Source organism: Xiphophorus maculatus, chromosome 19 (assembly GCF_002775205.1).
Source record: "Xiphophorus maculatus strain JP 163 A chromosome 19, X_maculatus-5.0-male, whole genome shotgun sequence".
NCBI lineage: Eukaryota > Metazoa > Chordata > Actinopteri > Cyprinodontiformes > Poeciliidae > Xiphophorus > Xiphophorus maculatus.
In genome coordinates, this window is record NC_036461.1 from 6,211,563 (window position 1) to 6,236,515 (window position 24,953).

Consider the following 24,953-nt stretch of genomic DNA (forward strand, 5'->3'; position numbering starts at 1 on the left):
CTTTTTAGACTAAATTCAGGAACTAAGAAGAACAAAAATAATCTTTTTAGTAAATATTCCCTTGTAAATTCAGGCTGTTTTCATGAAAGTCAGCAAAAATATCTTTGAAAAAAAGAAGACATAAAATGTTTCCCCTCGTATCTTTGTTGGATAAGTCTGATGTACCTGCAGAAATAAGTTATATTTTTACTTACATTATTAGTAAACTACAAATAAAATACACAGGGGGTTTTAAATTATACAACAATAAATCAACTTACAATTAATTGTCAATTAATGGTTCATTACATTAAAATTAGTTCCAATCAATTAACTAATCATGTCCATTAGAATAAGGAAAACAAAATAATTTATGAAGTCTGAAAATAAAAATTGTTGGGTTAGTTGAGACTGAAGAGTTTTATCATCCAGTTTTTGGTAGAAAAGAGAAAAACAATAAATCATGCAAATGGAAATTGAGTTTGTTTTAATTTATCATTTAATTGATTATTGTGACAAGTCTAATAATTTCTACAGATGGTAGAAAAATAGACAAACAGATCCAGAGTTGGTTGGAGGAATATTTGATGGACGCCATGTTGGCGGCTAAATGTTAGATAAACAGATTTATAGAACAATTATTCATGCAGTGGAAAACAAAATACAGGCTGGAAATCCACAGATATTTTATTTTAATACTTTAAATATTTAAACTCTATACATCCCAGAGTTTGTTGCTTTAATGCAGATTAGGACTGAAACGATTAATTATGATGAATTGAATAAAGGGATCAATTAAAATAATTGTCAACATATTGTCAAAAACCAAACCAAACATTTTAAAATATCCAAAATAAATAAACAAAATAACAAATTTAATCATGGAGTCTGTAAACAAAATTGTTCAGTTTTGTCAGAAACCGAGGCAAAACAAAACGAATGATGAAATTGAGCTTGTTTTAATTCATCATTTATTGCGACAGGCCTTGTTGCGAGTGGAAATGTTTTGTTTTCCAGGCGGGGCAACCCTCTGCACCTCTGCCCCGAGCGCTACAGGAAGCTGAACCAGCTGTGGCAGCAGCACTGCATCCTGGAGGAGATCGCCCGCAGCCTGGAGGTCGTCAACGTCATGTTCGCCTTCGAGTGGCAGCTGGTCTGAGCGCTTCCCCGACCCGCCGCCGCCGCATCTCCCCGTTCTCACACACACACACACACACACACACACACACACACACACACACACACACACACACACACTCATGCAGGTATTTAAAGCCTTCCTGTCAGAAGAGGCCTGACCCGTTCCGGAGCGGTGATGAAGATGTAACCTAAGTCGCCTTGATTCAGTCTGTTTTGCGGTGCGGATGAGTTTCACTTGGAGTGACGTTTTGGTTTTTTTGTTTCAGATAAACTCAAAACCTTCTTAAAAACATCGTTTTTAGTTCATATATTTGATTTTCTCTGTGTTGAAAACATTTGACGTTGAAGGGTTTAAATATGGTTATAAATCCTATTTAAATCGATTTTCCCCTCCTCTGTGTATAGATAAAATATGGACCTATTTGCTCTCATCTTCACTCCTGTATAGAAAACCTCCTGTGTAACTTACTTTCACATTCTCTCTTAAATAATAATGAAACCTCCCACATGTATTAGTTTAAATCCTTCAGAAACTCTAGAAAAATGTAAGTTTCTTAAAAAAATTTCCATCATGAAATCATTTCATTTAAACCAACAGTAAGCCAAAAAGTAAGCATGGTATAATTACAATATATGGAAGGAACTGTTATGAGACACTTAACCCCGTTTCTCTTTAGTCATGTTAAAGCTCTTTACATGAAAAGTAATAAAGAAATGTAAGAAATGTACAATTTATTATATATATATTCTATGTGAATATATATTTTCTGTTTTGTTTGACTGTACCACATGACTTCCTGCTGTTGAAATAAAGAGAGATGCAAGCTGAACTCTTTTTCTTCATACATTCAATACAAGTTAAAAGAAAATCAAAAACTAGCAGCAGCAAAAGCAAATGAGGTGGATAAGCAGAGCTTGATGGTGCCATCCAGGACAAAGGACCTGGAATTTTCTGAGCTTGAAAAGTTTAACAGATGGCTGGAAAATGGCTCAGAAAATGTTAGATTAATCTCAGAAAAGTTCTAGAAAAAAGGTGAACATTTGAAACTCAGAAATGTTTTTCTAGAAATTTCTAAAATTTATCTAAAATGTCTGAGGTTTTTTCTACAAATATTTCAACTTCAGATTAGAAATTTCTGGGGGGGTTCTAGAAATTTTCTGAGATTAATCTCAAAATGTCTGAGTTTTTTAGTGGTAATTTACCTTTTTTAATCTACAGGGGCAATTATCGTGGTGCTGCCCTCCGACCAGCCCTGTAGTGGCCCTGCCTGGCCTGCAGAGGGCGCTGTTTCCCTTCATTGCAGAGTGTTTCTGTTTTTCCTGCGTGTTTTCAGTGGCAGCCTCACTCTCTGTGTCTCTGCTACTTCAGGAGCAACAAATTCTGATCTGGGATGTTGGGAACTCTCTGAATCCGCTGGCTGTGTTTTTCCTCTGCCGGTTCTGGTTCTGTTCCTTCCGCAGGATGGGTTTTATCATAACTTAGCTGTTCCAGACCTGTTGGAGGACTGCTTGCTCGTTTCAACATACCGGTTCGGACATGGAGGACCTGATCCGGCTCTCCGACCAGGACCTGCAGAGGTTCGGTAAGGAGGACCTGATCCGGACGCTGCGGGCTCTGCAGAACCGCAGCACGGACGTGATGCTGGAGCACGGGAAGCTGATGAAGGACGTGAACCGCAGCCTGCAGGTCCACCTCCAGGAGATCCGGAGCTTGAAGGAGGTGAACCAGAAGCTGCAGGAGGACAACCAGGAGCTGCGGGAGCTCTGCTGCTTCCTGGACGACGACCGGCAGAAGGACCGGAAGGTGTCCCGCGAGTGGCAGCGCTTCGGCCGCTACACGGCCGGCGTGCTGTGGCGGGAGCTGGGGCTGTACCAGCAGAAGCTGACCGAGCTGGAGGCCGGGCAGGAGACGCTGCGGGCGGAGAACGCCGAGCTCAAGGAGATCGTCCTCATGCTGGACGAGGAGAGGAGCGGAGCCGGGTCCCGGAGCTCCATCGACAGCCAGTCCAGCCTGAGCGGACCGGTGCCGCCCCGGGACGGAGGCGACGGGAGCAGCGGGGGGAGTCCGGACCACCAGACCGCCTACCTGAAGGGCTGCGGGGGGAAGGCGGGCCCTCTGAGGCGGTCCGTGGACGATCTGTCAGCTCATGGAGGCACCGCTGAGTTCCGATCAGGTGAAAACTATCGATTCAGTTACCGCAGAATCTGGTTCTTTACAGAGTGAAGCATAGCTCTCCACAAAAGTTCGGTGGAAGGAAAAAGTGTGCAAACTAAGTAAAATAAACTAAAAGTGCAGATAATTAACAGAGTTGCTAGTAATTGGTTACATTCACTTGAGGAACGTTTTGGAAAAAAATTACTTCTATGAGTATTTTTACTACGCTGTACTTTTTACTTTAGGGTAATTTTATTACCAAGTATCTGTATTTGTACTTAAGTAAAATTTCTGGATGCACAATCCACGGTGAGTAACTTTACCGAATGAAGAACAAACATGTTTTATCCAAAAATTCAGTTTTTGTGTAAATTTAATTTAGATTTATGTTGAAAGAAACTGATTTGGAGAAATGTTTACTTTTCCTTATTTTTTGTAATTATGTTGTTTATATTAATTACATTTTGACTTTATATTTTAGTCCTTATGATGTAATTTTAAGTTTTAATTAGTTACTCAGTACTTTTTACCAAATACTTTTTTACTTTTACTTGAGTAAAATATGTTGAAGTAGTGCTACTCTTACTTTAGTACAATATTTGGGCACTTTACCCACCTTTGGTAACAAAACAAATATAAAAAGATGTTCACGAAACGGACCATGCTCAACATGGCTTTCATTTCTGATTAGAATAATTAGAACAGGATAGAAAATTGTAGAATAGAAACTGTCTTTATTATCCAGCAAAGTGGAAATTCAGCAGATTCAGGCAGAAAGGATCACACAAAAAGTTCTTAAAATTTTTAAAATTATATATAGGAATAATTATAATAGTAATAATAATAATATATTGTATTCTTCTCAGATCATATTCACTTTATGTTGAGTGGAGGTGAAAATAAACCAAGCAAAATAAACTAAAAGTAAAGACAATACTGTATATGTAAACAAAACAGTCTTCCATTTTAAAAATGCTGCTTTACTCAGATCATAAAACCACTCAGCTATAAAAATCTCCATTTACTTCCTGTTAACTCAGTTTTCTTAAATAGATGCTGCAGAAAAATTCACTGAGGTGATTTTTCTTATTTCTATTTGACTTCTTTTCCCTTTACAGCTTTAAAACCCTGAACTTATCCCGGTTTATCGGCCCGTAACGTTTGGGAGTCGCTCTAATCTGGAAAAGGAGAATTCAAAGTTCAGCTCAAGTTGAAGAGAATTTAAATGTTGGTGATAGATACCAGTTTATAACACGCTGCACGCTGGTTAAAAGCACAGTATAGTGTAAATTTCTAGTTAGAACAGTATTAATATCACTGAAAACAGTTATTTAAGTACTAATGATAAGTACAAACGTTCAATTATGGAAATAATGAAATTTATTTTTATTTTTTCATTATCTAGGGTCTTTTTTGCTATGAACCCAAACTAAATATATTAATATGTTTCTAATTTTGGTTTATTTATGGTAAGCCATATTGTTACTATAACAGTCACCAACAGGATTGCATGTCCTTAGAATTGGGCATCTATTGTAAATAAATGAGAATAATATCAAAAACTAGAAACTTTGTTTCAAATTCAAATATTTTAGGAATGTAACTTTTATTTTAGTTGAGGCACATTTTTGTATTAAAAGTAGTTTTTTTTATTGGTCTTTTGTCATATTGTTGTTTTCTTAGTAACCGAGTTTTGGGTTTTTATTATTTTTATTAGTTAAAGGTTTTAAAAGTCACATTTTGCACGTTTTAAAATTTCCATTTGGGTTTAAACTGCTTCTAAAAAAACCACCACCAAGCTGTTTTGTGTGTTAATGGTTTTTGGTGTCTAGAAAATGAGCCGTTTAAAAAAACCTCACGATTGTTAAGTCAGAAATTGGAACTGTGTGGTTACCTAGGAACCCCAGCTGAGCCGGGCCGTTCCCTAGCAACCGAAGTGGCGCTCCAGGACGTTTGGTCAGCTGGTTTTACCGTTGTAAAACCTCTGATTTTGTTAAAAAAATGTATTAACATGTTTTGTAAAGCCTGTAAACCTATCCCAACCGGTTCAACGAAGCATAATCGGTCACCTCCAAGAAAGATAATCGAAATGAACAAAAGGTAAACACTCAGTCACTGAAATAAATGAACGTTTCAGTAACTATCCTGAATAAAGACCAGCTAACGAGAGTCCGACTTTAGAGTCAGAGGTATATTTCTGGCCTCACACAAAGATGATTTCTGTCACCGATCTTCCTCTGTCTGGCCCGGTCAGCACAGATGGTCCGGTCGTGATTACTCCAACAGGTCTAACGAGGATTTAGCACCTTAGCTGTGACGGTACGAGACAGAGCACAGATGGAGGATCAGTCGCCGTCGAGATGCAAGTCAGGAGTTTTCTGGCTTGAGTTTGTTTACTGAAGAGCTTAGACTGGAAAACTGATCCTGACCAGAGACTGTGTCTTGTTTGCGTTCCGATTGACCGCCAACAGCACCTGGTTTTACATCCAGTCCTTTCAGAGATTTTATTTAACTGATCACACTAACTATTTTTATCAATTTTCAATGAGTCAGTTTCTCCAGGACTGGTTTCCCCTGAATTATATTTAAATTTATACTTGACATGGCAAGAAAAGGAGTTGGTTACACAATGAAAACATTGTTTGTTGGGCCAGTTTTGACCAGCTTTCTAGGTGCAAACAAATGAGTCACAAATGTTTGACAAAGAGAAACTAACTAGGTTTGCTTGGGGTTAATCAGTGTTTCATCATGTTTGGCAGAGGAAAGAAGAAAAAAAATTAGAAACAATTTCATAAAGTTTGGTCTCTTTCACAACAACTGTTTTAAAAATCCTTGAAATCTTGTGTGAGTTTTGGTATAATTACTCATTTCAGGACTTAGAGTTTTAAACTTTGTCATGGTAGAGAGACATCACTGAAGATCTTAAACTCAGCATCTCTGCTTAGAATGAACTTTAATGAAGATTAAAGTTGATGAAAGTGTGTTTTTGTTGCTTTTTGTTTATAATGAAATATTAGATGCTACTAGATCCCTGCATGTCTGACATAAGCCATCCCTTATTCTCTCTGCTGTGTTTTAGCTTTAGGTTAAATCGCCCTCCCACCAGGCTAAAGCCCCGCCCACTTGATATAAACCACACCCATTTATTTCCAGTGTGTTTTAGCTTGAGCGTTAGCTCACTTGATACATGCTACATCCAATCTACTTCTGGTGTGTTTTGGCTATAGCATTAGCACAAAAGCCCAGCCCACTTGATAAAAGTCACGCCTCATCTATTTGGGTGTTTTAGCTTTAGCGTTAGCTTAAAAACCTCGCCCACTTGATGAAAGCCATACCTCATCTATTTCTGCTGTGTTTTAGCCTTAGCACAAAAGCTCCGCCCACTTGATGGTAGCCAAGCCTCATCTATTTCCAGTGTTTTTTTAGCTTTAGCGTTAGCTCTCTTGATACATGCTACATCCAGTCTACTTCTGGTGTGTTTGGCTCTAGTATTAGCACAAAAGCTCTGCCCACTTAAAACAGGCTACATCCCAACTATTTCTACTGTGTTTTAGCATTAGCACAAAAGCTCCGCCTACTTGATAGAAGCCACGCCCTCTTTCTCTGCTTTTCTTAGCTTTAGCTGCGGTACGCCTCTCACCAGATCAATCCCAAATCCCAGTTTCTGAGCTGTAATGATGCACATTCTGTCACTTTTTCTGATTTCTCAGTCAGAATACGGGTAAATAAATCTGACTTTGCCTCAGAGTTAATTTTTACTCTAATTCTGCAGAATTAAATGTGAAACGACATTCTGAATTATGTATCAGAAAATAAATAAGAGTAGATTCAGAACCTGCACAGTTTTGCCAACCAAGAAGCTCTGTGTTTTATGTAAATATTCCCCAATACTGCCAATTTAGATAATCTCTGAAACACACACACACACACACACACACAAAAAGTAATTTGTGTTGTAAAAAACTGTCAGGTCTTACAGTGATTTGTTGAGGAAAAGCTACTTAGTGATAATTCCCGACATTCCTGAGCGCACAGATCCCCAGAAGCTTTGTGGGAAAAAACCCTGATGTTGAAGTAATAAAGAGGCATTGTTTTATCCAGCATGGCTGGAGAAAATCCACCTGCTGGGATGAGACTGGTGAGGTGGTTAAACGGGCCAAATGAGCAATTAACATCGATGAATATGAGCAGAACAGATAAATCATTGTGCGAGTTTGCATTGTGCACATGCAGCGTTTTGTGTGGGACTTTCAGGGCGTGTTTGTGCTGAGGTCGAGTTTTTCTCTGTTTTCTCTTCTTTGCCTCAGTTTCTTACAGCACCAGCAGGAATGTGACGGATTTTTTTTTTAGAGGCGATTAATCTTCAATAGTTCCAGCAGTCAAATATTTACAGGCTCTGCTGCTGGGGAATATTTCCATTTTATTCTGATAGCGCAGGAGGAGTGAAATAACATGTAAATGTGAAGAATCGTCTGAACTCTGAGTCCAGTTTATTTTAGTTTAGAGAATTTCAATTTGATTCAGTTCAGCTTATTTATTTTCAGTTTAACCTAACTAGTTGAGTTTATTACAATTGAGTTTGGTTTAATTTTATTTGGTTTAGCTGAATTGGTTTCAGTTTGTTTTAGTGCTAATTCATCACAAATATCTCATAACCTGCTGATCTCTCAGTCAAGTTATCTAGAAAAACCCAGTCACAAGACAAGTTCCTTACTTATGCGCTGGATGCTAAACTAGAGATGTCGATTAATAGTTTATTAGATTAAAATTTGTTTAATTCTATTGACTAATAACGTTCATTTAAACCTTCTTTTGCTTTAGCAACTCCCTGTTGTAGTTTGGCCTCCATCAGGCAGAGGGCGATGTTGAGCCATACCATCACAGGAAAGAGAAACGATCCAAACATGCAGTTTTGTTTTGAAATTTAAACAGCTGCGTTGTTGAGAAGAGAAGAGCGAATTCAAGCAAAAACTTACTGATTAGCTACAAAAGCGAGGATGTGATGATGACAGAAAAACGAAGTAAATAAAAATTTGTAACACGAAGCCAATAAGCATGTTTGAACCTACGTTTAATAATGTGAGAAAAGTGCTATTTTCTGCTTATTCAGTCAGTATTTAACACAGCTGAACCCCCAAAATGTAATATAAACATATATAAAATAATGATGTGCTTTAACTCATCAATCGATAACATTGGTCAACAGCCAAAACACTGTCTGGGGTTTTCAGCTGTTTTAGGGTAATTTTGACGTGCTGAATCCAAAAATCTCATTGGTTTTGCTCCATCAGGTAAACTTTCTGAACTATGGAGCATCATGAGCATCAAAATGTGTGACTTGTTCTCACGTCTGAGAATCTGGGATCAATGAGTGATGAGCAGGAGGAGAGATGAACACGTAATGTTCAGTTTACATGCACTTACCCTTATTAGTGTTTATTATTCAATTGACAGAAATACAAGTTTGTAACATTTAATTAATACACTCTGTTAGGAAACTTTTTTTTTTTCTCCTAAAACATTTTCTGGATGAGAAATATTTTGGGAAATGAACTGATTATGTCACAAAAATGTCATCAGTTCAGTCAGAAGATTGGTAAATCAAATTAGAATAAAAAACTGATTGAGAAAAACGGATGTATTTTTTGGATTCAGCGGTGCAAATTAGTCCTAATTCAGTTGAAAAAAAACAGACAACTTCCAAAAAATATTTTTGTAACCCAGTGTAACTTTCATCCTTATTCTAAACTAATACAACCCAGATAGAGTCATTGGTTTCCTTTCCTTCCTTTAAGACAAAAGTTAGAGACGAAGCTGAGAATATAAATTCTTAAAATCACTGCAGATCTATTAATCCTATATCAGTCGTCCTGCTGTAGAAGCAGCTACATCCTGATGGGTGCTCTGAACCAGTGCTTCTTTCTTTCCCAGTGATGTGGTGGTATTTTTCCCAGTTGGCCTCATTCCCAACACATTTGTGCTCCCTGTGCCATCTGTCTCACTGCTTTATGTGGCAGACAATGGAGGGGGGGTGTCGCTCTTCAAAGAGTGGCTGTGCAGAGCTTCCCATAACCTCCCCCCCTTCCCAATCCTCTCTGTCCCATCCACTGTGGGACGGCCGGGGTCAGAGGTCGAGCCTCAGATTTTATGGGGGCCCCACCTCAGCTGACGTCTGTTTTATCAGTTCAGATGCGGAGCGGTGAACTAACAGGACCAGAAACGCACATAAACGGTGGTTAAACTGGGTTTTATGGGGGGGTTGTCTGGTGAGGTCAGGGTGAAGGAGTTCAGCTTGAGAACGGCTAGAGAAATATCTTAAGGTGGAAATCCTGCAAACTCAGTGGCGTTCCTGGAAAGAGTTCCAGTAAAACAACCTTTTAATTTGTAGTAAGAGATAACTGAGTCGTCTGCAAACACAAACATCCGAGGGATTTCCAAATCGCGTCAAGTTGATTTGAATAGAAACGTTGCATGTTGTTTACATCCGTAAATTTCACACATTCTCACGCTGAAGGCCAGAAAGACTTTTCTTTTACCTGCCATCTGTAGCTGTGCTGCCAAAGAAGAATAATTCTGTCAGCAAAATGAAACCTGAATATGTAGATATTATTAATTTAATGCAGCAAATAACAGAAAAAATAACACAGAGAAACAACTCAAAACCAACTCAAAAACAAAAACAACTCAAAACCAACTCAAAACCACTCGTACACTTACTGTACATACAGACCCATTACCATAGCAACTGACTGACAACAGCTCCACTACTGTATCAGGATTCAATGCAAAAAAAAACAACCCAAAACATGCAAACATTTCTCACACAAAGAACAAAACATTCAGTATGATACAGGTTTATGGTTTCAGGGTTGATGTTTAGTTTGTGATTATCAATAAGTGATCGTCTGAACACAGCGGTGATTTATTTTATTAGCTCATTTAAACACCAGCTCTACAGAGTTGGTATGTTGGGTGTTTTTTTTCCCAACTGAACCAAAACATCTCAAATTCTGCAGCACATCTGCATGTTACGGTTGTCATAGTCAAGCTAGCATAACTGACCTACTTCCCTCTTCCTTGCTATATTTTCTTTGACCTTGTTATATAGATGTCATGTTAACAATTATTAGCAAAGCACTGAGTCCCATTTTCTTTTATAGCCTATATCATGCGTACATTTAAAATTTAACGTGTTATGTTGACAACCTTTGCGACTGACTGGCTACCTGTCCAGGGTGTACCCTGCCTCTCACCCGAAACGTTCGCTGGAGATCGGCACCAGCACCCCTCCTGACCGCTCTAAGGACAAGGGTGTATAGAAAATGGATGGATGGATGTTGACAACTTGACAGCTAAAACTAATGCTAGTTGTTGTTAGCGAACAGGTTTTTCCCCTCCAGTAGGGAGATGGAGGGCAGGATCTTGTGCGCATGACGTCACATTGCAACAAGGCAGTTCTAAGTACTTCACACCATAAACTTATGAAAAGGTATTAGCCCATTATGAAACAAGCAAGAAGTATTACATTTAAAAAACAAACAAACATCCTATATGTTGTGTGACGATTGTCTGTCTCCCATTTTTGTCATCGCTTTTGAGCCAGGCATGACAAATGGGGGCTCGTCCGGGATTTGAACCCACGACCTCTCGTGGGTCTTTGCAGTCCACACTGCAGAGGCACAAAATCACTCCAAATATTTCTAGTGCATCTTGGTGCACTTGCAATAAGACAAAAATAACTTGCAAGTCACTTTGTAGCAAGATAAAGGAGCTTGTTTTAAGTAAATAATTCGCAAATATTGAAAAACAGTACCAGTTCTACTTGCAGATATTTTTTTTACTTATAACATTTATTATAAAATAAGTGATAAACAGTGCAGTAGAATCTGCAGGTTGATCAGCTCCAATATGAAACTTTTCTGATGCTTCTGTGTGTTTCACATAGAAATATCTGTGATATTGTTTTGCGGTGATCGTGAGTTTAGAAAAAACAGGTTTGACTATTTTTTCCAACCCAATTGTTTACGTTTAAGAGAAGAAGCAGTTCCAAAGGAACATTATTCACGTTTAAGATATTCTCTAACAAGCATTGACAGATTTCTAAATAAACCGTTTCTCCTTTTAATTGATCTCCGATTGGTTTTGACAATCTCAAGAACTAAATCTGTTGAATTTCATCTCATGTAGTTCTTCTGCAACAATCTTTATATATGCAAAATGTAAAGTTCCTATTGGCCCGTATCTGTACCTCGATAGATGCATTGTTCGAAGTAAGCTGGTGCCAGTTTAACCAGTTTAAACATGTTTGCAGGCTCTGGCGCTACTCCACTTTTTCAGCTTTTAAATTCCAGCTAATCCTTCCTTTACACCAATAATCTTTTTCCACTGAATATTGCTCTTATCTTCAAGCACTGTTGAGTTTTATGTTTTTTTAATCGCATGATTTTCTTTAGAAAGAGACCTCATGACTTGTCTGAAACTCAGACTCTCACAGGGACTTCATTCTTTTGCTGCATGGTTTTTTTTTATCTACTAGAAAGTTGGTTGTAAAACAATGTACAGTTCATGAGACAAGATGATGCACAATAAACGGTTCCCAAGACTTTAAAGAAAACTTGAAATTCCCAGTTTGTGTTTATGAAGTTGAGTAAAGAGTGAAAATAACAAATCAATAGTTCAGTCCAGGTTTGACTTTAAGCACTCTTACAGCATCTATCTTTTTCTTGCAAAAAAGTAAGCATTCTAATATTAGTAAGTATATTTTTAAACACAAATGCTTAGAAAAAACTTTGTTCAGTGAAGAATAATGTTGTCCAGCTTTGGTAAGTTTAAGTATGTTAGATTTTGTTGTAGAAATGTTGAAATAGCATCTTTGTTATTTAAAACTGGCCCTTTATGTCAGCTACAAATCAGATGCCAACTTCAGAATTATGCCCAGAGACTAAAACGAAACAATGAAATTATTATTTTATTGTGTTTTCACCAATATAATACAACTTTCACATAACATAAATTGCATTTTAAGACTATAATTTTGTAACTAATTTAGTTTAGGTCTGACAAATATAAATATGTTAGATTTTGAGCCAAAATGGGAGATTCCAACTACTGATCTGCTTAGCCAACACAATTTAAAAGTGATCAGAGAAAGTTTAATGCTACTTTAACCAGAGGAAGACACACTGACTGAACCGGATAGTTGCTTTAGACCAATTTACTCTACAGTGGAGCACACAAACCTGTTGCACTGAAACTCTGCAAAACAAACAAACAAAATTGGTGCAAGTCTAATTAAAACTGCAGAAATACTGCACATTGAAATGTTTGCTTTAAGATCGTGAACAAACCAAAGTACTAGGTTTTGGTCATGTGCACAAAATCAACTGCTTTGTAACCAACAACAGTAAAATACAGGATATGTGTACATTTAAAAAGTACTTGTGTTGTGGAAACTAGTTATACTACTTATAAAGTACGCTGTGGATTTCCGTGACTAAGTTTTTGTGCTTTAAATATGTTGCTCTGACTTCAATTAGTCTCCAACTTAATATGTTTTTCAAACCTATTGGAAACATTAACATGTTTTCCTTCCTAATGGAGAAAGAGAATCTACAATAAGTTGGATACTTTATCCAAGACTTGATGTATAAAACCTGTAAGGACTCATCCGAAAACACCCAGAGATTTAACTAAACCTGAGTAAAAATGGTCTCTCATTGGTATTTCAATGTCCGCCATGTTACAGTGTCTTCATGTGGAGACTCACTGGCACTCAGACAGGAAGGTTAACTGGATCTGTGCTGACCGTCTGTAATTAAAGGATGTCCTCTGTTTTATTTTGTCAGCACAGTCTGCTCTTGTGTTTGTGTGTGAGGTCAGCAGTTTATCTGCAGCGGTGACTTTCACTACTTCTTCCAGGACGTCACTTTTCTGGACACAAATCAACAACCTGAAGATAATGCAACCCAACAAACAGCCATGTCCGCTCGTTGGACCTGAATTGGTTCTGCTTGTGGGAGTTAATTTAAACCTTACCAGAGGAACGCTGTGAGCGTTTTGTTGCAGCGCTCAACGCTCCTGTCATTGCCAGATGAAAATAGATTTATGGAAGTCTGTAAACACAGCAAGAATTTCAAACTGTGGCATCAAGTTACGCAGAGTGGGTGTGGAGCCATGTTGTGTTTTCCCCCAATAAATCTGCCACATGTTTTTATTCAGAACAGCTTAAAGTTATTTCTTTATAAAGTTGGTCAGGACAGGCTGTGATTAAAACTAAGGTTGACGTTTTCAATTCTTTGTAAAGTTGCACCAAAAATAATGTACAGATGGGAAAAAGAAACATTTCGATATAAGAAGACGAATGCTTCCGGAGCTAAAAAGAAACATTTTTTCCTGCTACAACTGCAAATTGTAATTAGTCTTGTGTGCAAGACCAACACAAAGTAAATCTGTTTTTATTTTAATAAAAATCTGAAAAGTGCCGCAAACTCCTTAAAGACAGTTATTCTTTAGGGCAGAGGTGTTTTAACTCATTTTCATTTTGGGCCAAATTGAGGTCATTAATGCTCTTAAAGGGCCAGAGTGCATGTATTTTTTATTCTCTTTTCACAATTATGCCCTACTTTGTGTTGATATGTCACCTAAAATGTGGTTGTAGCTTGACAAAGTGTGAATCGGGGTATAAATAATTTGGATGATTGAATAAAAGCCCCTTGTTCCCAGTCAGGAAACTCTGAGGCGACCATTAGATCCTTAATGGTCCCTGAAGATCCTGGAAATGTTGTCATTTTTAATCTCTTGGCTCAGTGTAATGGGGTCTTTAGGAGTAAATATAAACATGTCTTTAAATCAGAAATCCTGTAAATAATGTCGATGTTCTCTATGGTTTTACAAGAAGTATTACACAATAGGTTTCTTCTCTAAATATATGTTTTTATCAAAACAAACTGTGTTTGAAAATATCCTACAATGTACTGTGTATTACATGTAATAATTTCAAGTTCTTTTTATCAGTATTTTCAGTCAAATTAGGTGAGTAATCAGCCACATTTTTAATTTATTGACTTAATCTTTCAGGTCAGACCTGCAGAAACTCATCCTGGAATATCTTAAGTTGTAATTACGTTTGACAGGAAAGTATCTGTGTGAGGTATATCAGCTAACAACGCGCCAGCCACCTGTAGAGCTGCGCCCTGCAGCAACAGCATCAAACATGGTGGCCAAACGAAATCAACATCTGCTTGGGTTCTGCTGTTCACTGAAATAAAAACAAAAACCTGTTCAAATTTACCACAGCTGCGGCTTTTATTGCAGGTGAAAGTTCATGACAGAACAGGTTTCATTCCCTCGTTTGCTGCCAAGCTGTCAGTGGACCTTTTGTGCCAGAAATTCCTCCCCGTTAACGGAAACGTGCTTTGAAATCAGCACGTGCGTTCGAACGCTGGGGTTGGGTCTCGCTAAATACTGGGATTTCGCCACCGGATTAGTCGGCTTAACTGGAATCTCTTTTGAAAAAAAAAAAAAAAAAATCAAGAATGTGGTTCTCAGCTGTAGGTGCAGATTAATTTGCGTGGGTTCTAGGAGAAGAACCTCAAAAAGATCAGATTTTTGAGCTTAAAACTCAGATTTACTTGTTTTTCCCCCCGATTTTTTAAAACTGAGATTGCTTATTGCTTGTATAGTAATTTTCTCAAGAACAAGGATGATTTGTTAAAATTAGAATGTTGTTTCTTTAGGAATTTACACCAAACTGTCACTGAAACATTAATTAATGTAGTATTTATGTATTTTTCTTGCAGATATATCAGAGTGCTACATCAGAGAGCTAGAGAACAAGGTGAGGATCCTGGAGGATGAAAAGAAACTGCTGACAATGCAGGTAACTTACACTTTTATTCTTGTCTTCACTTTATTTGACATTTATTTGCTGTAGGCCCCTTACACAAGTTTTTAATTACAGCGTTTTGTGTCAGTGGCTCTGAGTTGCAACAACATGTCAGGACTTGTGTTGTCTTTGCAGACACGACTCATAATATCAGCATCAGTTACTTTTTAAATAATGCAGCACTTTTTATTGATGTACAATAATGCTAGTATGGTTTATAAAAGGCCACTTTATATTATTTACGGTGTATTTGAGTTTTATTACAAGAATTTCAACACATGGAGAAATTACTTCCATCTCTACTGCAAAAACTAACATTCTTACCAAGTATTGTTAGTACCAATATCTGTAAAAATGAGACAAAACTAACTTGCAAGTAACTTTTCACCAAGATATAGGAGTTATTTTAAGTCAATAATTCCTTTCCATTGATGAAATAGTCCTAGTTCCACTATAACATGAACATAAAGTGTTGTTTTGCTTGGGATTCTTCTCCTTTATTTTTAATAGAAACATGATTGTGTTTAAAACGTTTATTTTTTGCTGCTCTCAGTTTTGGTCTGGGACTGAGCAACACCTCAGGCTTTGGTCTGATTTGTATTGGAGAACGCCATGACCTATTGATGAGCTCAATCAGAGCAGCTGACTCTTGCCAGTAAATGCAAACACTGCAGCTCTCCTGTTACATTCGGTTTCACCAGCCTCCTTTTCTTTATATAGTTCGATTTCTTTTACCTGTAAATCCTGAAACATATGAATAAAAACCATGAAATATAACATAGGTTTTGGTTAAAGCTGTAGTGTTTTTTTACACGTTTGTTTAAATCGTTACTATGTCGTGACAGAATTGACCCTTTGCAACTATGTCACTTAATTAAGCAACATGACGAACAATAGTATTGAATGGAGTGACTGCGATTGTTTACCCAAGTTTTTCTTTTTGCCAGTATAGCCATAGCTAGCACACCTAGTTTGGCCTCGTAAACGGCGATATTTATAAAAGTTGGAAATAGTTAGTTTAGAAACCGATCCATACATTCTCCCTCCTGACCTGTTTGTCGCAGATCATATCTGCCTGAATTTACACCACATGATTCATACCACCATGTCATAAAAGGCGTTACTACGGAAGAGTGTTTGTGAACCTGAACTGAAAGCCTGTCCCAAATTTATTTGGTAGATTTGAGTTTAACGACTAGATTTTCCATAACAATTTAAACAATTCAGATTTGGAAATTGTTGGAATTCTGAGAAAAAGGTTGGAATTCTGAAAAAAAAGTCGGAATTCTGAGAAAAAGGTTGGAATTCTGAAAAAAAGTCGGAATTCTGAAAAAAAAGTCGGAATTCTGAGAAAAAGGTTGGAATTCTGAAAAAAAAGTCGGAATTCTGAGAAAAAGGTTGGAATTCTGAAAAAAAAGTCGGAATTCTGAGAAAAAGGTTGGAATTCTGAAAAAAAGTCGGAATTCTGAGAAAAAGGTTGGAATTCTGAAAAAAAAGTCAGAATTCTGAGAAAAAGGTTGGAATTCTGAAAAAAAGTCGGAATTCTGAGAAAAAGGTTGGAATTCTGAAAAAAAGTCAGAATTCTGAGAAAAAGGTTGGAATTCTGAAAAAAAGTCGGAATTCTGAGAAAAGGTTGGAATTCTGAAAAAAAAGTCGGAATTCTGAGAAAAAGGTTGGAATTCTGAAAAAAAAGTCGGAATTCTGAGAAAAAGGTTGGAATTCTGAAAAAAAAGTCGGAACTCTGGGACACGTCTTAATTCTGCGAAAAAAGTTGGAATTCTGCGAAAAAGTCGAAATTCTAAGGATAAACATCAGAATTCTGAAAGAAACGTCGGAATTCTCAAAAAACGTCAGCAATCGGAGAAAAACTTCTGAATTCAGAGAATTCCATCAGAATTTGTAGGAAAGAAGTCATAATGTTTTAATGCTAAGAAGAAAATTGTAATTCTGAAAAAAGTCAGAATTTTGACAGATTTTTTATCTTCGTTCTCATCAGAACCATCCTCGGACTCCCAGTGGAGAACTGTCCCCTACGGGGTTCTACCTGCCTCTGGCACAGAAACCCGAGGCTGTAGTCCATGCCATGAAGGTAAACTCTGAACACTGTGTGGTAAGAAATATTTTGATTATTCTGTAATTGAGTCTAAGTGTGTGTAGGTGCTGGAGGTCCATGACAAGCTGGACAGTCAGAACTCGAGGGAATTCGATGAAGACCTCAACGATAAGGAGAAAGCCATCGTCAGAGAGATGTGCAACGTAAGTTTCATTCTTGTTTCAGTGTTTCTCCTGAATACTTCCAGAGTTGGGTTCTGAGTTATTTTGGCAACTTTTTAAATAATATATTTTTAGGAGTATTTTTACTAATATCAGGAGTAATTTTATTTTGAAGTATCATTACTCTTGAGTAAAACGTCTGAATGAAGCTTGTTTAAACCAGACAGACATTCACCTGCAGTTTTGATATAATTTCATGTTTTATATTGAAAAAAAATACTTTTTTTTCCTTTTGCATAATTTTGTAATAACATGTTACTTATATTAATAATTTTCATTTTGATCCTTAAAATACCAAAATTTCAACATAATTTTACATTTAATACATAAAAATATAATTTTTATGTATTATATGGTTGTTGTTTTGATCAGTTAATATTCAAGTAGACTTTTTACCAAACACTTTTTTACTCTTATTTGAATATCTTCTTGTACGGGTACTTAAAAAAAAAAAGAAAAATTATATATACTGTATATATATATATTCATTTAGTAGGGACAATTCACATTAATCAACAATTGTGTAAATGTTACTTGTGACAAAGTAAAAATATGTAAAAATATGTTTAAGTAACCTCTGAGTGCATCTCAGAACATGAACCCAAATCTAGAAAAATAATTAACTCTTGAAGTAATGAAAAGCTTAAAATGTTTGATCACTAATCTTTGGAAATATTTTGATGATTTATATCATTTTTAAGGGCCTGCCTCAGTGTGATTGGTTAATATTTGCTGAGAGCTGCATTTCTTGCCTTGCAGGTGGTTTGGAGAAAGCTGGGCGACACTGCTGGTTCAAAGCTCTCTGTTCGACAGCAGCTACTAGGAAACCAGCTCCAAGGTCCGGTCCAGTAGGAGAACCCACCATCAAACCCTCAGCATGATCCTCAAACGGAAGCAGTAGAGAAAAATGGGCACACCTTTTACTACACAAATGCACAAAGTTTCAATAGTCCTGGACAGGATGCTGAAACGGCTCACTGATCCCACCATGTGGATTTACGGTGTAAATACAGTTTTAAATCAGCAAATTTTCGGTTTTATGTAGCAGATCCATCCACTGTCTTCCACTTTCCTGATATCTTAGAGATAACCGGTCCAAGGCGTCCTTCTCCCCACCGACTCCAGATCACTTGGGGAGATCGACTCCAGATCACTTGGGGAGATCGACTCCAGATCACTTGGGGATCCCTTCATTGAGTTCTGGGCGCGAGTTCGTGTCTCCCTTCATCTCTAACGACGACATTCTGCTCTACAACTCTGACTTTCCCCCATAAACTCAGAGGGAAACTCTGAAGGAGCCGATTTCAGTCTAGCTTGGTAAAAAAAAAAAAAAAAAAAAAAAAAACAGCGCTTTGCTTCCTACAAAGGGCCTGAGCCATCAGCGGCTATTTAGAAACGATTGCTAATCGCTAACGGTCGGCCGTGACGTATGTAAAGCGCCGGTATCGGCCCTATGAATTTATCGGGAGTTGCTCGCGTTGTAAACAACCGTCCTCCACTGCGAAGAGAAAAGCATCGAGCTGAACGAGATGGCTGTGAATGTTAGTTTAATATTTGGAACCGTGGCCAACACGGACTGAACGGCTCCGTTCACTCCCTCCGCTAAAACTACAGACTACAACAGCGCAGAAAATCGACGTCATCGTTCTCAACTTCTTCTGTTTGCTGATTGGCCGGTTGTAACGCTAAATTCTAAACCCGAAGCTTCATGTTTCAGCTTCACCAGGACAGACTGGAGAATTGTATTCATGAAGAGACAAAGCTGTGATTTATCTGCCTGTTTTCTGCGCCATCCTGCAATCATGCAGAACCAAAGCATTCCCTGGGTTTCCACAGTCCAGAGTGATGTCGGCTAGTCCGGCGCCGCCATTTTGTTTGACAGTTTCTACTTGCTTGGGCTTTGACAACCAAATATTAGGGCCAGACTAAGATTTTTTTATTCTTAATTACGAGAATTAAGTCACAATTTTAGGAAATTAAGTAGTAATTAATTTTTTTTAAAATAAAAATACCTAACCCAAACTTTTTTTTCTAATAAAAGTTTTTTTGTTTTAAAAACTTCCCTGCTAATATCATGACTGTATATTCTCATAATTAAACAAAGATTCTGGTAGCCTGGCCTTAATACTCACAGAAGGGAGGAAAAAACCCCACTTTTTTGTCATTTATAATTTCCTTTCTTTTTCTTTTTCTTTTTATAAAAGAAAGCAAGGGAAAAAATCAAATTGGAAATTGGATCTGGTAAAAAATTGGAGATTAATTTTCATACCATATCACCCAGCCTTACACAGAAACAACACACTCTCTGGCCACTTTATTAGGTACAACTTTTCAGTTGCATGCAGAGGAGAATGGACAGAGAGTGTTGAGATAGAAAGGCAATATTAGGTTGAATAATTGCTTATTACTTCAGTGAATATACCCAGAAGGAGATTTCCACCTTTAAGTCTCAACAGAATCACATCTTTAGCAAACATGAGGAACTGTACCAGCCATGCTGCAGTTTTTCCTTCCATCTTGGCACAATGTTTGACATCTTCCTGTTATTTGCTGCTGCATGTTGTGTTTTTTTTAACAGAGCTGGCTAATGCATATCCTCTAAAAAGCAAGGACCTTTAATTCATCTACATCTGAGGACTATAAAAGCATGTTTTTGCTTCAAAGTGATTTTTTAAAGAAAGAATCTCTTCTTAGAAATTTCAGTTACCTACAGCTGAAATAAAATTGCTGTTTATTGCTTGTTTGTGCAGAACTGAAATTAGAAGATGATGTTAAAAACTCAACAAAATCAGTGCAAACACTTCCTAATAATCCAATTCTTTACACTTATTTGTTCTCCAAACTCCTGAACAACCTCAGATATAAATGCCTTACTTTGAGGCTGAGCTGAGTGAGCTAGCGCCTCATTTAAAGGAGAAAACAGAGGATCAGTTTTCCCAAAAGTTTGTTGTTAATTTGATCCCACTGGTGATTAAGTGTATGTACTATGTGCTGCCTTTCTGTCAGGAGTAGATATGCTGCCTTAATGTAGATTTTACAGCATATATTTCTGTTAAATAAATTGAGTTTAGCTGGATTTTGAACCTGCCCGCAGTGATTCGGAGTTTTCTGTTTAAAAATACACACAATGCTTGAAATTAGGCTTAATGGTCTGAAATAAGCGCTTTTATTTGTAAGTTAAAACCCAGACGAGCACATTTTATTGTACGGATTGGTGGAAAAGAAAAACATTAGAAACAGCTGGTTTTTGAATGTGTGTATGTAGCTGCAGATGTATTTTAGCAAACCTGTTATTCATGAGAATAGCTTAAGAAAATTAAAATACTTTTAGATGAATATTAAAGGTTTTTTTTTTGTAAATGTGTGCTGCTTTATTGCTTGTTTAAATTGCCATGTGTGCAGAAATATTTAATTCAGTTTATTTATTCAATTTATATTCCTATTTCCTTACACATGACGCTATTTTTTCTTTTGCTGCTAAAAATCTAAAACTAAAAAATATCTAAATAATTTCACAGAATCCAAAGTTACAAAAAAATTAATAATATAAGCAGGTAACAAAACAAATTGATGATCACAGGAACAAAAAATTCTAAATGATGTTGAAATTAAATAAGTTCTAGTATTGACATTAAATTAAACTAAAGCAGTAGTTTAATGCATGGATTAAAAATCTCTTTATTGCTTTGGCATCATTCCCAGAGAGAATTAAAACAATAAACTATGTACTTTTAATTAAAGAAAAAAAAATAAATCTGCTCTTAATGGACCTTTTCTGTATGTTTTAAGACTCAGACATACTAACTTTGTTTGTGAGAGGCCATTTAAATTGTGGCACATCTGAGCTTCCATATCCACAGGTAGAACGACATTATTTCATATATCCCTGAGTTCATATTTACTGTTTACAGTTCAGCCTGTTTGCCTCATGTGAAAATAATAACAGGTGAATTTGTGATGATCTCACTGTATTTATTGCACAACACCACTTTACAGACTGCGGGAATGTAAATACAGTTTACTGTAGAGAAGTTCTCACCACAATTATTTACTTTTGGAACTAAATGAGTAAGTAATACTGAAACTACACCTGATACTTCTGCTACTACAACATGTGATTGTTGGGTTCAGTTTACTTGTTTTTCACCACTTTGACATGTGAATGAACAGTCATGATGGATGTTTGGATCACACTTAAGGTCAAGGATGAGGACACTATCTATCTCACTCATCTTATCACCGGGAAGCTGCAAAAACGATAAAGATTTACGACGCTCAGGATCAGATATGAGTCTGTGAAAGTGTTTTTCACTCCAAAAGTAGAAACCAAACCACAATAAACGACTGAAACAATGATGATTATAATAAAACAGGAGTACAGATATGAAGAAAACAGGAGTTAAAAGTCAAATCACATTTTATACTCAAAATCCACTCAGTGCATGAAGTTTATGTTTTGGTCTCCTAAGTTTTTTCTCTTTTTTTTGTCATACATCACCAGGATGTTTGTTAGTAGCAGTAGAAAAATTAGGCTCATAATTTATGATTTATCAGCAGACGAAGACCTTGTCAGAAATGGCATCATCCATGGAAGACGTTCAAACTTAACTATCTATCTTAATTTGCCAAAAAAAACAACCAAAAAATCTGGATAATCCTCAAAACTTTTAGGAAAAATATTTTGTTTCTTGACGGGATGAAAGAGATGAAAGTGGAGAATTTTGTAAGTTGTGCTTCCTGTCACATCTGATGTAAACCTAGCACATCACTTCAGGACAGGAACATCACGACTCAGTAACCCTAATTTTGAAAATTAAGTTTACCTATTTAATTTTTAAATTTTTTATTAAAAAAATAAATAAATAAATAAAACTTTGTCTGTTTTGAACCAATTTCTTAGTTGGTCTTCACCATTTTTCACCCGGAACATGTAATTGTGAGTGTTGCGTATTTCATGTTCATAGTTACAAAAACGTTATTAACTAAATTTAAACTCCAAATATTCATTATTATTCATTATTTGTTTGTGAATTTATGTCCTTGAACATATAAACCATAATCGGTTTGATTTGCAAACCGATTATGTCATGTCGATTATATCATTGTGTAGAAATTACAATTGTACACAAATCAGATAAGTTGAGAACTTTGACACAGTTTCACCAGAACCACAGTTTAAGTTTTGTTATTTTTATCGTTTTCAGATTTCATGCTGATTGTTTAGCATAGACCTAGCTTAAACTCGAAAGTTTTTTCCATCTATTTGGAACTGAAGAGTATGTTTAACCCAATCTATCATAAAATTTAATTTGCCAAAGGGTTTTACAGTTTAATTTGTTTAATACAGCTCTCAGTTTGCACAGTTACAGTATGTCTGAGGCTTAAACTTTTGTCCGATGAAGGATTTGTCCTGTGGGCCCAACCCCCCCCTACCAGAAAAGGAGGGAGTCGCCATAGCAACCAGTGACTCAGCATTTTTGGGAGGTTTTACTACCAGACTTTGATCTGATGCAGTTAGATCTCCTGACATAGGACATACAGTGCAAAAACACTAATTTGACCAAGTATATTTGTCTAGTTTCTTAGTAAAATGTCTTAGTACCCTTCAAATAAGATAAAACTAACTTATGACTAACTTTTCATCATGACTCTGTCTAGGTAGAACAGATCAGACTGGACTGACACTGAACATGTCTGCTTTCTCTGATTGGTAACTAAGAGTGACAGTCCATTAGGGAAAAATCAGTCTTATTCATTAGGATTTTTCCGTTATCATTGACTTAAACAAGCTCCTATCTATGGCGGAAAAGTTACTTCTAAGTTAGTTTTATCTTATTTAAAGTGTACTAAAATATTTGAACTAGAAACTAAACCAAAAATACTTGGTAAGATGTTGTGTTTTTGCAAAGTTTCCAGTTTTCTGAGGACCTGCAACAGCACGCATAACAACAGGGGTTTAAATTTAATTCCCTCCAATAATGCAGATTAAAACATCACTTTTAGTTTTTCATGTATTCCTGTAACCTGCACTGCAAAAAAACCAACCATTACCAAGTATTTTTGGTCTAGTTTCTAGTGGAAGCATCTTAGTACACTTGAAATAAGACAAAACTAACTGATAAGTAACTTTTCAGCAAGATATAGGAGCTTCTTTTAAGTCTAATATTTTAGGAGTGAAATAATCTGCCAATGCAACACTTTTTCATCAATATTCAAGAATTATTGACTTAAATCAACCTCCTATAACTTGCTGAAAGCCACTTGTCAGTAAGTTTTGTCTTATTTCAAGCATACTATGATGAAAACCAGACAAAAACCCAAGTAAGATTTTGTTATTGCAGTGTAAAACACAGGATGTTAAAGCCTAACTGCTGATTTACAGGCAGACAGTAGATGTTTAACAAAAAGAGGCGTGCTAACATCATGCAGGACCAAATAAGACTCTCAGTGACTGTGTGAGATTATCCTTTTACTTCTCCTCCTCTTTCCTCTCTCCTCCCCACAGTAGCACAGGGACAAACTTTCACACATCTAATCTAAACCTAGCAGCAGCTCCTGATTCCAGGAAAAACTCAAAGCTTTTTTACCTCCAGACGTTTGGAGTTTGCAGAGTTAGCATGCCCCACAGCTTGTCCATGGACTTGGAGAGAAAGGAGAAGCGGTACTGCATTCGAGGCAAACATGCAGCCATCATCTGTGCAGCGGTAGTGGTTTGCTCCTTGGCTGTTGGTTTAGGGGTTGGACTCACTAGACCCTCCTCCTCCACTCCAGAATCCACACCAGCCCCTACTGGAGCCCCTACTGGAGCCCCAACAGAGCCCCCTCCTGACAGGGGGCCCTGTCTGGCTTCGTCAGACTCCAGCGGGGACTGGAAAAACTTCCGTCTGCCCGATTACGTGAAGCCGATCCACTACGACCTGCACCTGGAGCCAAACCTGGTGGATGACACCTACACGGGCACAGTGGACATCCAGGTGGAGGTGAGCCGACCCACCCGCCACCTGTGGCTGCACATCAGGGAGACGTTCGTCAGCGCCAAGCCCAGGCTGAAGGTGCAGGACAGCCACGGGGTGCAGAGGGAGGTGGAGGTCAGCCACTGCTTTGAATACAAAGCTGAGCAGTATGTGGTGCTGGAGGCAGCGGAGGAGCTGTCCGCCACCGACACAGGAGAGGTTTACGTGCTCAGTCTGGACTTCCAGGGCTGGCTCAACGGATCGGTGGTGGGGTTCTACAGCGTCGTCTACACAGAGGAGGGGAAGACCAAGTAAGAAAAGACTCATTAAATGAGACTATTGCTGAAACGATTAATCATGATTTATTATGATTAATCTTAACCACGATTAATCAATTATTGAAATAATCAGATTAATCATTATTAATTGGGTTAATCATGACTAATTAATTATGATTAATTGATTATTTAAATAATTGTCAACTAATTTTATAATCAACTAATTTTCAACTGGATTTTGCAGACTCAGCAAAGGCTATTTCATAAAATAGACTAAAGCAGTAATTAAA

General features: G+C 37.2%; 3 protein-coding genes across 5 annotated transcripts in view; all 3 read left to right on the plus strand.

The window, feature by feature from the left end:
• The window catches only part of ubr1 (ubiquitin protein ligase E3 component n-recognin 1), a 30,108-nt gene extending 28,159 nt beyond the window's left edge, over positions 1–1,949 (plus strand). For all 3 annotated transcript variants that reach the window (XM_023352597.1, XM_023352598.1, XM_023352599.1), the window contains exon 47: positions 997–1,949. In XM_023352597.1, the coding sequence (XP_023208365.1) occupies positions 997–1,138 (142 nt within the window). In that variant the 3' untranslated portion in view covers positions 1,139–1,949. The remainder of the gene's footprint in view (positions 1–996) is intronic.
• Positions 1,950–2,050: 101 nt separating this feature from the next.
• On the plus strand, positions 2,051–19,363 carry LOC102231244 (coiled-coil domain-containing protein 85C-A-like). The gene is made up of 5 exons (XM_005801148.3): positions 2,051–3,293; positions 15,073–15,152; positions 17,155–17,247; positions 17,316–17,414; positions 18,192–19,363. The coding sequence occupies exons 1-5, from the start codon at positions 2,657–2,659 to the stop codon at positions 18,282–18,284; spliced, it is 1,002 nt and encodes a 333-aa protein (XP_005801205.1). The 5' UTR covers positions 2,051–2,656; the 3' UTR covers positions 18,285–19,363.
• A 4,538-nt stretch (positions 19,364–23,901) lies between these two features.
• The window catches only part of enpep (glutamyl aminopeptidase), a 17,995-nt gene continuing 16,943 nt past the window's right edge, over positions 23,902–24,953 (plus strand). Inside the window, exon 1 of the mRNA XM_005801113.3 lies at positions 23,902–24,696. Coding sequence (XP_005801170.2) covers positions 24,050–24,696 — 647 coding nt within the window. The 5' untranslated portion in view covers positions 23,902–24,049. The remainder of the gene's footprint in view (positions 24,697–24,953) is intronic.

Bases quoted from the DNA above. Each gene is read 5' to 3' on its own strand.
- LOC102231244 (XM_005801148.3), top strand. From the start codon at position 2,657: ATGGAGGACCTGATCCGGCTCTCCGACCAGGACCTGCAGAGGTTCGGT. The intron at 17,248-17,315 runs GTAAACTCTGAA...AAGTGTGTGTAG, and splicing joins CTGTAGTCCATGCCATGAAG to GTGCTGGAGGTCCATGACAA. The intron at 17,415-18,191 runs GTAAGTTTCATT...CTTGCCTTGCAG, and splicing joins TCGTCAGAGAGATGTGCAAC to GTGGTTTGGAGAAAGCTGGG.